At 45.4% G+C, this 15,029-nt stretch overlaps 1 protein-coding gene across 1 annotated transcript; it reads right to left on the bottom strand.

Annotated features, from left to right (window-relative positions):
• Positions 1–1,653: 1,653 nt before the first annotated feature.
• On the bottom strand, positions 1,654–2,613 carry LOC100734813 (GTPase IMAP family member 5). Its single transcript, XM_013152011.2, is given in 1 exon segment — positions 1,654–2,613. A coding segment is annotated over 1 exon segment (846 nt). The 5' UTR covers positions 2,500–2,613.
• Between the last annotated feature and the right edge of the window lie 12,416 nt (positions 2,614–15,029).

Raw genomic sequence — 15,029 nt, forward strand, 5'->3', positions numbered from 1 at the left:
TTCACAGCGTCCTAAATTCCAACATGGCGCAGATCTCGGGAGATGTTAGTACAAACCTTCCTTTGGAAGGCACTAATAGTATAACTGACTTGCCTTTTCCCCTTTTTCCCTTAGTGTCCTTTCCCCTTTTTGTATTGTCTCCCTTGTGTGGGAAATAATAGATAAGGTCTAAAATGTACAATAGATATCGTGAAATGGGAAGAAACCACAGCTCATTGTGGCACATCACCTGTTCCCACCTGACTCTATCTCCTCCTTAACCAACTTCTACTCAACGTCACAGACATTTATCTCGTGCATCCTGAGTGCCAGGGTCTCTGCACGGTGCCAGGAACATGAGATAAATAACACCAGGGGTTCCGCTCACAATGGGCACAGCAGTGCAGGGAGGAAGGCAGATAGGAGTGGATTACATAAGGCTCAAGACAGGGGTCACATTCAGAGGAAAGGATGCCACACTGGTCATCAGTACCTGGGTGTCTGCTGGCAGTGGGCATGGAGGGCAAGACAGGCACGGAGGTGCTAAGAGGGGGATCCTAGCAAGGTGGGCACTGATGGCAGCATTGGGGAAGCCCCCTAAAAAGCAGCTGCCTTCACAGCAAGGATGAACATGAGGGTTGAGAGGAGCAGGGTTCAGCATTTGGCTCTAGATGTGCCACGATGATGTCCCCAGGTTCCTGTCTAGCAGGCGGGAGGAGGGAGGGTCATCCTTCCTCTAGGGAAATCTTTCTGACCACCCACAAGTTGGCCCCAAATGGATAGGTACTGGGAACAGACTACAGGGGATGCCTCTTGGCAGGGATGCGGATGGCTTTCTCCCCGTCCTGGTCCAAAGGCAGTCCACCAACAACATTGCCAGATGCCCATGGACACCCCTCTTACAGACTTCCTGAGGAATAGAGTTGGGCCATTTTGCAGCAAGGGAGGGGCCATAACACCCCTAGAGCTTCCTCCATGACAACCCTGGGCAAAGGGATTCCTTGGAGTGTGTAGACCTGAGCTCACTTTGACCTCCCGTTAACTGATGTGGAAAGCCAGGGAGAGCCCTGCCTTTTGCCATCACATTCCTGCCCTCCCTTCCACTCCTGGAAGCACTTCTCCTTATTCAAGTTCAGTCTGCAGTACAGGGAACACCACAGTTAGAGAGATTCTTCCAAATCTTGGGAACCAGGAAAGACACTTGCTCCCTCCCTCTTCCTCAAAGAAGCAAGAAAAGAGGGAAGTTCGGATGGACTTAAACGGTGAAAAAAGGAATGTGCAGCACTTGTCATTAGGTACAGATAAGAGACGCCAAAACTCACGTAGTTTATAAAGTTAGGAAATGTATTGGCTCATAAAATTGAAAGTGCAGCGATAGGGTAGGGCTGGGTGATTCGGGGGCTTGTTTTTGTTTCATCCTCCTGTCTTGCTATGAAGTTTTGTTTCTACATCAAATTAATGGCAAGACAGCTGTTGATGTTCTAGGCAACACACCCGGACCCACTGAGTTCGGAGGTCAGGGCAGAGATACCTGGAAACCTGTGCAGAAGGGAGCCCAAGGCATGGTCCAGAGAAGCAGTGCCTGCCCGCTGAGAAGTGATTTCTGAATCAGTGACACTGGGAGCAGTGCATATGTGAGGTCAGACTATAGAAAATGCTCTAAGATGCAAAGCATCACACATGAATCAATATGATCACAAAAATCAGGAGAACAATTAGAGTGCACCAAATGCAACCAGCACAGATCTCCTCATGTAAAGTCATCCAGTGCTGGGCTCGGAGGAATGCCCTGCACAGGCAGCCGCTCTCCACCTCTCTCAGCTCTCGCCTCTGCTTCTCCACCTGCTGCCTCACCTGGGCCAGGTAGCGGCTGTGGTCTTCCTAGCCGGCAGCGTCCCCACCTTGCCGCAGTACGTGGGCCCACAGGAAGAGGTCATTGCTGAGGAAGCAGCCTTCCAGCTCGCGCTCCAGCCTGTCCAGCGCCGCCCTGAGCTCGGCCAGCTGGCCATGCTGATTCTGGCCGGCTGCCTGGTTGTTGAAGGCACAGTACCTCCTCCCACACTCCCGCACCAGGGCCTGCAGGCCACGGTTGTCCGTGTTCTGCACGTACTCATCCAGGGACTCGGCCCCCAAGTCTTCCTTGTGGGTGAACAAGATGACCATGTGCCTCATGGTCTCTGCCCAGAAGACCTCCTTCACCCTCCTCACTGCCATGGTGTCCTGGGCCGTGAAGCGGCCCAGCTGGGTCACATGGGGCCCTGGGGCAGACCGCAGGTAGCAGTCTCCAATGTCCCTGTCTGTCTCTTAAGTCCAGACCTTTGCCTCAAAGATAGGGGGTGTATTAATCACCAGGATGGCCCTCCTGTCCCAGGTGCCCATCTCCTCCTGGCATGCACTGGTCACCATCTGGGCCTCCCACTTGGAATCAAAGGCTGGGCGGCAGAGGATGCTGTTGCTCATAACGCTTTTCTCACTGCCTGTTCTGCCCACCAGGATGACCCTCAAGGTTGATGACCCCATGAAGCACCCTTCTCTTCATCCACTGTATGTAAAGTTCACATGTGAGAAAGACTTGGAGACAAAGTACTCCAAAGAATAAAATCCCAGCAGAATTGGTGTCCCAGACCAATTAGGGTGCCCCCACCTATCTTCCCATCACCGACAGCCACATGTAGTAAATAAAGGAGACCGGTACAGGGCTTGTGGGACAAATTCTCCCAGCCAGCCACAGAGTCCAGGTATCTTTCCTCCAGGGACTGCAGGATTTTGCCACCCTTTCCAGGACCTTTCACAGTCTTGGACCAGTGACTGTCCCAGACTCCAAGCCCACTACAGGCTGCTGCAGAGTGCTCAGAAGTTCCTACAGCACTGGGCTCTATGCCCCTTAGCTTTTGCCCCTCCCATCCTGCTCAAATTCTATTTCAGAAGATGGCAAGATTTTATCTGGGAAAACTTGCCCTCCAAAAGGAGAAGGTAACAGATAGTGGCCCAATATGTATGCAGTGCCTTATCCCATGAGCTCACCTTGTATTGGCGTGGACTCAGCCGTGTACCTCTCTGCCAGGTAGAAGTTTGCCCCAGAGCTTGACAGGGATCCTAGCCTGTTGAGAAGAGCTCTGTGCAGGGTGACCTCCTTGACTGTGAATGGCACCTTTTCCACCCTTCTGAATCCTTTCTATGTTTTTCTAAAGAGGAAAACACACAGGGATGGTTCACACTGAAGTTGGACATGACAGACAACACACAACATCACATTTGATCGATGAGGATATTGAGCAAGAAAACCAAACCCAAAAGCCCTGCCGAGATCACCCAGGTGGGGGGCCCCAGGTGTTCCCAGCAGTGAGTTGAGCTTCATGCTGAAGAAGACAAGACAGCCCCAACAGGAACCCTGCACGTGCTCACCTTTCCTGGACCTGTCTCCAGCAGCTGGGGACAGAGACACTGGGCAAACATCCCAAAGACTGAACAAGCCTGTCATTTCCTACTGAGAATGTGGCTGTCTGGTGTCCTTCTTTGCCTGCATCATCTTAGTGCTGCTATCTGATCTGAAGGTGGCCAGGCAATTAGCCTTTCTCAGTAAACCCCCAGAAGAACCCTTTCCCAGATGCCCTGGGGATGGAGGCACAGGGAGGCCACCATCTTGGTGTGTCGAGTACTGAGCAGAGTCCTGATCACAGGACTCTGTGGTGAAACTTGGTCAAATCAGGAAGAGCAATTCACCTCCGGTGTGGTAGACCATCAGGCGGCCAGGGTAGAGGTGAGTCCAGCAATTGGAGGGAAGAACTGGTTCGTGAGGCTCAGAGCAGGGTGTTGAGGTGAAGGAAATGTTAGGGCTTCCTTGTTGGTGGCACAGTCTTGGACCAGCGGTGCCCCCAGAGCATCTTTCCTCCAGCCGATGGCCCTTCGGATGGCCCTTCTGGTGGTCACTCTCCTCATCACTGGGGGGAAACACCTGAGAGCCACAGTAAGGAGGAGAGATTTATTTTGGCTCATGGTTGTAGTCCTTGGTTGGTCAGCTCCAGGGCAGAACAGCTTGGCGTTGGGGCAGAGAAGAGAAAAAGCTGCACAATTCATGGGACCTTGGGAGCCGAGAGTCAAGATAAGAGCTGGAAAGGGAGACATAACCTCCTGGGTTGCACCCACAGCAACCACCTCTTCCAACCAGAACCATCTCCCAGCAGCAATTCAGCTGGAAACCCCATAGCCCAAACACTTTTCCAAAGCCTACCTGAGTACATGCGGCTTTTAGGGAATATGTAATTTAAAACCTCAAATACGTCTATCTCATGGTCTTTGGTTTGCCCTCTCCTTCTTCCTGAACTCCGTGCAAGCAGAATGACTTCCCAGGACTCACTACTGGGAAAACCCTGAACAAACCCCCAAACCTAGCTGGGGACCCTGCTGGGGGCGGGCAAAGCTTCAGGGGGTTTCTTGTAGCAAGTTCAAGGAGTTAATCTTTCAAAATGAGCGTCTCAGAATCTTAAGGTCTAGAATGGGCTGCCAAAATAAAAAAATAAAGTTTCTGGAACAAGTGGGTTTTCCTAGTATTCCTAGTGAGCACATCCTGAAAGGTGCCAGTTCCTCCAGAAATTGGCCAGGACACATGAGACAATAGATAAGTCTGAGACTGCTTTAATTTAAACACTCAGTGTCAAAATATGGCTTCTAGCAGACAGTTCCCCATTTACTTGTTCATTGTTTCCTCTGAGAGTGTCTGTTGATCGAGAAAAGAAAAACAGTAGAAACTTCCTGCCTCTTGGACTCTGTTTTTCATCTCAATCCCACAGAAACTATTCTAATCTGACCTGCAAAGCCCACCCCGAGCATGCACAATTTGAAATATGCTGTCCACACTGAAGTCCTCTGTGTTCATTTCATGAGTCTGTGTTCATTTCATGTTCCTATCTGGCATTGATCTTTGGCATGAAAAACATCCCTTGGGTATTTTCTGTCCCTCTCTAGTCCGTGGAACTTTCAAACTGAGCATGGGAGTCAGTCTGGGTCAGCTTGGCCAGGCCATGGCACTCGGTGATCTGACACACACATTGTCATGAGGCTGTTGTGCTGATGTGGCTACATTACAGAAAGGTTACCATCTATGACAATGTGGGCCTTGTCCAATCAGTTGAAGGAGCAAAACTAAGGCTTTTGCAGAAGGAATTCTGTCTGAAGGATGCAAGATTCGCTCCTGCCTCAGTTTCCAGTCTGCAGCCTCCCTGTGGATTTTGGAGTTGCCAGGCCCTAAAATCATATGAGCTAATTCCTTGAAATAAATCTCTGGATATACACATCCTGATGTTTCTGCATCTCTAGAAAAGCTAAACCTGTCTACCAAAACTGGGGACAAAAAGCCTGGACTCATTCTCAGCTCTGGCTGGGTTTCCTGTTTTTAAGGGATGAGACTGGGGAGGAGGTTTGAGAGACATGAACACATGGGACAAGAAATGGGTAATGGAGAAGCCAGTGTTTCAGGCATCAACTTGTTTATGATGCTGATGGTTTTGAAATCAAGACTGTCCTCCATCCCCTACCTCCCCTACCACTGGATCACCTTGGAAGGTGGCCCCCAGGGAGACAGCAAGGAGGAGCTTCTGAGGAGGCCCCAGGTAAGCAGCTGGGTGTGTGTGCTAAGGAGCAGGAATTCTATATGGGAGGGGCAGCAGAATGAGATGGGAGGAAAGTTGAGGCTGATGGTATTAAATTCGGAGAGGAGAGATTGCTATTTTTTTCTCCTGAGACATGGTCTCGCTACATTTGAGCTAGACTTGAACTCACTATGGAGCCCAAACTGGCCTTGAATTCACAGCAATCCTCCTGCCTCAATCTTCCGAGTGCTGGGATTATAGGTGTGCATCTCTATGCCAGCCAAATTTTTATAACACTCCCTGCTCTACTGGGAGGGAACCGGGGCAGTGATTTGACTGAAACCAGGCAAGCTGAGCCTCATTCAGGTCAGCTGGTCACAGGACAGGGTCACAGCTGTGCCCATGGCCACTGGGCATCACAAGCTACTCACATGATGTTTTTGGTGGAGTGACTGGTAGCAGAACATTTCCCCCAAGAATAAGAATCTTATGTTGCCATGCTCTCAGAATCCACCTGAGCAAAAAGAGAAGTGAAAACAGGGGAGGAAATACTGATGGTTCCTCATTTTCATGGTTTTTTTTTAAGCTTTTATGTTTCCTCCAGTCATGGTGCTACCTTTCTAATCTGAGTCACAGCACCTTGAACTAAGTGATTGTCACCATTTACTGGCTCCACTCCACCCCACTTTGTCCCCTATAGAGAACCTTGCCCAGGATGTCACTGTCCTCCCATCCCCACCTAAAATCTCATTTAGGGCTGGCCACCAGGCCACCTCCATCACTTCCTGTCCATCAGTCTTGTCAGTGCGTTCACAGTGTTGGTAAGCAGCTCTGTTTACCAGACAACACCTGCCCCAGGAGGATGGCTGGGTTAATTCCAAGACCAGCCATGTCCTTGCCTTGGAACGGAGCCCTCAGAGCTAACGAGAGAGGCGAGACATGCCCTGTGCCTCTCCTGTAGCATCTCCAACTGGAAGAGGCTGGGAAGGACTGGGAAACATGAAATATGAAATGGCTCAAAATGGAGAGTTGGCTTGAGGCAGATTTTCTGGCTCCATTTGCAGAAAGTGATGATATTATTCTCCCCACGTCCCCCGAGTCTCTGAGGACCAGTGGCACCCTGATTAGGAAAACCCAAGGCTTAGTGTGAAGATTTGCCACTGCTCAGGGGTGTAAGGCAGGGTGGGTTTCCAGGAATAAAGCCTCTAGTGCTTCTACCTTCCAGCTAATTATGTGCTTTAACGAATTCTTTTTCAAAAAATTGCGCCTCTTTATCAGAAATGAAAAGCAAATGTCGTGTGAGGGCATATCAACTTGAATCATGTTCCTAAAACCTTTTTCTTGAAAATAAAAACTGCTTTCATCCAGTCAAGTCGTCAACAATAAGCAACAGGAAAGAAACAGCGTTAAAATCCAAAGGTGAGCGTTCAGCCAGTTCTTCAAAGGGAAGGGCATCCCATGACTTCTGGGGCCGATGGGGATGGGAGGAAGGGTTCTGTGTGGTCTGCCATGCCCTTTAGTGTGGGGAGCCCCACGGGTGTTCCAGATCTGGGTGCAGCCTCCGCCATGGACATGTGGCAGTGCCCTTGTACAAAGGAGAGGGAAAACTCCCAGTGTCACCAGGGCTACTGCCTTAGCGCACACTAGTAACCCGTTTGGGGTCCTAAAGAAATTCTGCTGTGGTTTTTCAGCATTTGTTATTTGGGACTTCAGGATATACAATCCTGGATCCTAGTTTGGAATTAGGAAACAGGTGTGGGAAGGTCCCACTTGGCTCCCGCTGCTGCTACCGGTGAAATTAAGAAGGGCTGGAAGACCACAGAAAACGGGGAGTGGGTAATAAAGGAGGAGAAGCCAAGCAGATGTAGAACGCTTTCAAGTTCTACCCTCGACCTTGGGCAATCCTCCCGTCCTAGGCAGCCTGTCTTTGGTTCCTAGTTGCTGCATAAAAACCAAGAGCACAGTGTTAAGGCCTTAATTCAATCCCCAGGACAGGGGAAGCAGGGTGGGGCAGGGAGAACCAGCCTATGAAGTCTGTCTGCCAGAGACAGAGCTATCACATCCCCACAAGACAGGAAAAGGCGAGGTGTGGCGGTTTCCTTGCACAGTGGTCCTTGGAGGGTGACTCTGATGCGGATATCCAGAGGAAACAGCAGCTGTTTCTCTTTCCTGCTACCCTGCTGGAATGCTTCTGGGCAAAACAAATTCTCTACTAGCAGTAAGAAGGGAACAGAGACCCAGAGAAGCCGACACACTTGGGCCATCAAGTCCCAGGCCAAGACTCCTGCTGCCTCCTCTGGCCCAGGCAGGCCACGCGCATCTCTCCAACCTCCCCTCCCCTCTGCCCACACAGATGGCCTGGTGTGTGAGGCTGGGCATGGCAGCGCAGGCTAAACCCAAGGCAGCTCAGGGGGGCTCCCTGCACACAAAGCAGCTATCCTGAGGCCGCCTATGGCTCCCTCCTACTTCTCAGCCAATTGCCCTGCCCTCCATTTATTCTCACCCTGACCCTAGAGGAGATCAAGTCTTGGTAGGTTTCCAGACCCAGGTGGACTTCCTTTCCGCAGGAACCAGGGAGATAGCCAAGACCGCCCATTGAGGGATTTAGGCACAGCAACACTCAACAGAGGCTTTGGCAGAGGGAAGAGTTTTACCAGTTTCTTGAACAGTTGGGTTCACATTAATTTTTTTAAAAGAAACTATAAGCAGATATATATAACTCTTGGATCCCAATTTCATCTAGAAAGGAAGGCAGATATATCTTGAATAACACACAGATCACATCTTGCAATGATAGCCAGGCTTGATTTCCAGAATACTCTCCTAGATTCAACCTGTAATTTTAACTTTTCAAATTATAATCACCATGACCCTGGATAAGGTAGTCACATGCCCACCTGCAAGAGAGAACAGAAAGACAGGATTGTGTACTACAGAATGTTTTGCTGCCTAAAATGTTCTGTTCTGTTCTGTTTTGTAGACAAGCTTTCACTTTGAGATAGGTGAACTCACATTGTAGCCCAGGCCAGCTTCAAACTCACAGTGATGCTCACACTTAGTCTTCCAAGTGCTGGGATTACAGGCATGAGCCACCATGCCTGGCTCTAGAGTGTTCTGCTATCTCACTTTTGCTAGGAAAAAAATACGAAGAACTAAAGATCAATTTGCCTGAAATAAAAATAATTATTTTGGGAGACTTTTATCAGCTTTAATGTTTTACCATGAATAGTTTTATACTAGAGGCCAACTCATTAAGCTATAGTCTTGTGACTACCTAATGCATAAGAAGTGGGTGTTGCTCGAAGGTATCAGATCTACACATGCTGTGTTGAGCCTCCCTGGTTCTAGCCTGAATCCACGCAGGTAACGCTAGTGCATCCCGGTTGTGGGGGGAACACTGGGTCCTGACCAACTGTGTGCCTTAGAGAAAATGCAAACCAATTACTGAAACAAGAATCTTGATTCCATCTTCAGCCATGACCTCCAGGCTGGGACAGGATTCCCACCTATTTGGGTCAACTGAATGCTTTTTCCTCTAGCCTTGCTGGTTCTATATTTGGTTGATCTTTACATTGTTATTTATATTTCCTTCGTTATTGGTTAAATAAGGTCCTGTGTGTTATAGATGCAAAATATTACCTATGCTATGTCACACCCATTTACATCCCTTTCCTGTCCAATTTCCTCTCCATATTCCGAGTTCTGTGGCTATCAGAGTTCTTTGACCTCCTTCTGTCTAGTCAGTGTGAACTAGTGCTGGTTTTCAAAGGGTAAACTCTTGTAATTGCTGGTGAAAGATCTAACAGCGATAACAACCTACCAATAATAAAGAAAGATTATTATTTCCTCTACCACTACAGAGAAAAACAGCAAATATGATCCCCACAAGAGTCTGTGAGGGGTGTGTATACTAGATGTGTATCTAGTATACAAACACTGTGGCTTTGTCCTATGAAAATAACCTTTCCTCTCTAAAGGTCTTCTAGGGAATAACCATTGCTTTATTTCACAATGCATTTTCTAATTGCTAACATGCCCATTTCTACTACAGACATGCCCATGATCAAATAAAATAAAATCGCCAAAGAATTTGAGAATCTTATTTCATTTAAATCCATAATGTGCTAAGTAAAGCAGGATTGTTAATCATTGTCAGATATCTTACAAATACCACTCCCTGCTGTTCTCCTAAATCTGTTATGGCAAGTTTTTCTGCCTGGACATTTTGGGGCATCATGGTGGGTAAAATATACCCCAACCAGATTTCTCTACCAAAAATGTGCTTTAGTGTAACAGTGGCTGGCTGTGCATATTAGTAACTGTGTTAGGGGGACAGAGCAGGAAATCTTTGTGTTCACCCCCTTGATACAATGAACATCAAAATATGTGTGCATATGTGTCAAAGTGTAAATGGGTGTGTTTTACCCATGTTATGTGCCATGTTACATTTTTTGTGTATTTATGATTTCTATTATGCTTTCTTTTAGTTTTTCTTATAGAACCAGCCCAATTCAGTGCAGTGTCACCCGAAAATCCATTTAGGGATAAACCCTATTGAACGGAATGCCAGCACTGCAATCCAATGTTGGAAACTGTAATGGGCAATATGATACAAGATGTTTTGAAATACACTAATGATGAAATACAAGTAAAACATTCTATATGCATCAATGGTAAGATCATGTCACTTATCATAACATCTCACTATCTGAATTAAAAGCCTATAGCAGGACTTTATCATTGTAATTTTCAGAATCTAAAGGATTTATTAAGAAGTGACAGATTTGGCATTGAGATTTTTGGAGCCATAATGACATCAAGAGATTTGGTTTCTTTCAAAAGTGCTGACATTCTGAGGTCATGGCTGTCTCCTACTTCTCAGCCAATTGCCCTTCCCTCAGGGTATCCTCCCTCTAACCTGAGTGGAGAAGGAGCTCGGTAGGTTTCCAGACCCAGGCAGGCTTCCACAGATGAAAAAAAACTTGAATTAAATCATTAACTTGCTCTTTTCTTGCCTGGTCTGAGATAAGAGTACTAATTCAAGATTACTTGAAAATCTGTTGACAGCCAGTCAAACTCAAAAATGTGATAGTCTGAGTCCAAAGGAGAAAGATAGAAAATAAAAATGAGAGAGGGATACTTCAAAATCCAAGGAGCTATAACCAAGTTTGTTATAAAAAGTTTATAATAAATAGGACAGAGAAAAATATATAAATAAGGTTATAAGTATGAGATATACTTACGACACGAGAGAATTTCATATGATAAAAGTTTTGCCCTGCTAGAATGATAGAGATAAAGACAGAACTGGGAACCTCAAGTATGTTGAGGAAAAATTTGTGGAGGGTGCAGTTTATGAAAAGAAATATGTATGTTTGCTGTTTGGTTTGACGGAGCCCAAGCTGTTCCTTCTAAAGGCCGATTGTTGCTTGAAAAAAGATCAGGGTGAGGAGCTGTGGCCCTGTTTCTCAGGTCTTTAACAAACAAAGAAAAGAAATATAACCAAAATTGTAAAAAAATTTAAATCAAAAGCTTGGCTAAATATAAAAAGGGAACAATTCCAACCCTTTTCATTTCTTTTGTTGGTTACCAAAAAGAGAGCTAGACAGCCTTAATGCCTCCTACCACATGGACTCTGGTTTTCTTGATATTCAATCTGTAGTTAAATTAAAAGTTGATTTTTTTTCTTTAAAGGTGAATTAGAAGATAAAAAGTTTAAAATAATAAATTTTCAAACTATTTCCTCACCCTTCCAATTCTTTCTTAAGTCTATAGTAAAGGGTTTTTCTCTCTCACCTCCTTACTGATGTTAGTGTATTGCAAGAAATATCTATGCTGATTGGTCATCCCCCAAAAAAGTTTTGACTAATTTATAATAAATCTACAGCAGATTATTATAGCTGTAGCTCAGCTAGGTCCAGTATGTCTAATAGTGTGGTATGACCTAAAAGTAATTATTTGTGAGTCTGTGATTTTTGTTTATTTATTTACCTAAAGCTGTTTAAGATTTTTTGTTTTTTTATTTTAAAGAGGGTAAAATTAAACAAAACAACATAAGAAAGCAATGTAAGAGACATAGATTTCAAAGCAAGACAACCAGAGATCTTCACTACCTATCATATAGTCTCTTGTTTTCTTCCAAATAGTTGTCCATATCTTCACGTACAGTGAATTCATATAAAACAACATAGTATAAAAATGATCAGAACAGAATGATTATGGCATTTTAGATCTTCAAGACCAGACAATAGGGAAGTCAACAATGGCTGCCATAATGTCTCTCGTTCGCTTCAAAATAGCTGTCCATATCTTCACATATGTTGAAATTAAAGAAAACAAAACAGACTAAAATCACTCTGAACAAAGAATAATAGTATTGCTGGATTTCACATCATGACACTACGGAATCAGCACTGTGTACTGTAATATCTCTTTTTCTTCAAAGTAGCTGTTCATTTCATCATGCGTTATACAATCAGTTCTCATAAACTATTTATATATGCAGAGTCTCTACATGTATATCTATCCTTTCTGTATTATAGGGAAAAACAAAACAGAGTAAGACAAAGCAAAACAAATTCCTAGAAAAACATGAAACAAAAAAATCATACAAAACTGTAATACAAGGTGATCTACAATGGTTACTATGATGTCTCTTGTTATCTTCAATAGAATTGTCTGTATAATTAAATATAGCAGTTCTAACGATATTAATAAAAATGAAACATTGGAGACATTATAAGACTTCAAAAGCAGGTAATAATCAAACCAGACTGGGTATCATAGTGAATCTTGTCATCTTCAGTGTAGTTGCCTGTACTCTCAGACTTGATACTATCAATCATAACAGATTCAAATAAAGTCAGTCAACACAAAACAGCAATCTAAAAAACCAGATTCAAATAAGATCAGTCATAATAAGACAGTGTAAATTATACAGGGCTTCATATTATAGGAAATTAAGGATGATTACCATACTATATTCTGCTATTTTCAGGATAGCTGTCTGTGCCTAATCTAGTACAAGTAGACAAACTGGAACAGAATATAATCCATCTAAACAGAGCAGTAAGAGTAGTGTGGATTTTAAATCCTGATACAGTATTAACAATATTACCTGCCTTCCTTTTTTAGACAGTTCCTCTCTTTTCACTCCCACAAGGTGCACTGCACATTTTGGGTCCCACCAACTCTCTCAGTTTTTAGATTCTGGGGGGAACCTGCTATTTACCTAAGTGGTTCTAAACCTTCTAATTCCTAGACTTGATCTCAAGTCGTATTCCTTTACCTACAAAAGCCTCAAAGTTTTCCTTTATTATAGCTGAGTAGTTCTCTACTGCACAAAAGTATCATGTCTTTCCAACCTATCCGCAGGAGCTGGTTGAGTTGCCCCTATTTCTCTCTGGTTCCCTGTCACATAGACCATTATTTTACCATATTTTATTTTCAGTCCATAAACCCTCTTTCAGGTTAATTACATTTCCTATACAGAGCATCTCCATGGATCCTATCTCCTAATCTATTCTTCTTGTGTTTCTTTTTCTGAGTATATCAAGGCCATCTATGTTAGCAGTTATGGCCAACCTCTCTGCCTCATTTCTGCCATGCTACTTTTTTGCCACTGGCTGTCTACTTTTCTCCTTCATTCCACTGTCTGCCCCATTCATTGAGGCCTCTCTGCCACTGTTCCTGAAATCCTGGTATTTTTTTTCCTCTCTCTAGAATGTCCTTCAGTATTTTTTGTAGGGTTGGATTGGTGGTCACAATTCCCCCAGTTCCTCTTTGTCATGGAAGCATCTTATTTCTCCATTAATTTTGAGAGACATCAATGCAGGGTTTATCAATCTGGGTTAGAGGTTATTTTCTTTCAGAGCTTGGAATACGTTGCTCCAAGCTCTTCTTGATATGATGATTTGTGTCGACAAGTCTGCCATGATTTTGATGGGTTTTCCTTTATAGGTGATCTGTTTCTTTTTTCTAATGGCTTTTAGTATTGAAAACTTTAGTATTGAAAAATTTCTAATGGCTTGTAGTATTGCTCCAGTGATGAGCAGACCACGACCATGAGTCTGGGTGGCTCCAGTGAGAGTGCCGTGGCCTCAAATCTGAGCTGCTCTAATAGTAGCCCCATGACTGAGGGTTTGACCAGCTCTTTTCCCTTTGGTTTCTTCCTGGGTCGAGAGGATGCATCTCCCTCTATCTGGTCCTCTCTTGATCTGGCCCGCAGATCAATCCATGGGGTGTACCTGGAGGGGAAATGGGGATTAAATAAAAACATGGGGGAGACAGAGAGAGACTGAGGCAAGTTGAGAGAGTCCAATCAAGCCCCATTTATTCTGGAAGTGATTACATCTTTTATAGGCCAAGGGCGGGAGGTGGGACAGGAAGAGGCTACGGGGATGAATACAACAGGGTCATTGTCACGTCTGGGTATGTGACATAAGCAGGAGAGGATTATGGTTAATGTAGGCAGACACATTGTGCCCATAGGAGAGAGAGAGGCAGGGAGGCAGCAATGGGGCTGTCACGCGGCTCCCTACATCTCCTCCCTTTCTATATTATTTAATCAGGAGTATGGCAGGCCCTGTGAGGACAGCGTCTGTCTTAGGTCAAGGACCTCATTACATGAACCCAACCAGGCCTTACCTATCACGGGCTTGCAGGACAGCAGTTGGTCCTGTGCCTGTCTTAGGCGGCGGATGGAGTTAACATGCATGTCCTAGTTGCCTGTCTCTGACTGCCTGTCCATTGCCCCAGGGCAGTTAGGCTACATTGTCATATGGGCCATTTGAGGGAATTCTTTCCCAGTAGGTTTGTTGATCTGCCATCTCCAATTGATGATAGTGTACCTGAATGGGCTTTGCCATAAATGCGTCTATCCAGTTATTAATGAGCATCATAATCCTCTGAAAAATACAAGGACTCACAGAAAGGAGAAGCAATAGGGCAGCTAGGGGACCCAAAAGGGGCGCTAGGTAAGGGAAAAGCTCCTCCCCACACACACATTGAGGAGAAGGGGTTGGCAGCCATTTGTTGTTGTCACTGTTGAAGTCGTTCTTCTATTTCTTGGAGTTTGTCTCGCATAACACCAGATGCAGTCTATTTGGCTGGTTTATGTTCCTCCAGAACGAGAAGAGCCTCCTCCGCAGTCACAGGGGGTTGTGTGCATGGCTGTCAGCAGTTGTAGTCTGTTTGGCAGGGGTCTAAATCCACCATGGGTGTGGTACGGCTCAAGGAGAAGGCTGAGTAGGCAGCATAGGGCTCCAAGGAATTGTGTCACCTGTAAGAGAACACAGGGGAGTGTGCCTCAAGAAATGACATTATTCCTGGGCATTGCGTGGGGTCTTTGAAGAACTGTCTACTTGTTTTATGAGGCACTCAGGTAGCCATCTAGCCTCTCTATCTTGTTGAGAGTAAACACACACTGAACCGTGTCCCCATATCAGAACGGGGTCAGGGCCA

This window comes from Cavia porcellus, unplaced genomic scaffold, assembly GCF_034190915.1.
Source record: "Cavia porcellus strain 051 isolate PalLab524CR breed Dunkin Hartley unplaced genomic scaffold, mCavPor4.1 scaffold_6, whole genome shotgun sequence".
In the NCBI taxonomy this organism is placed as follows: domain Eukaryota; kingdom Metazoa; phylum Chordata; class Mammalia; order Rodentia; family Caviidae; genus Cavia; species Cavia porcellus.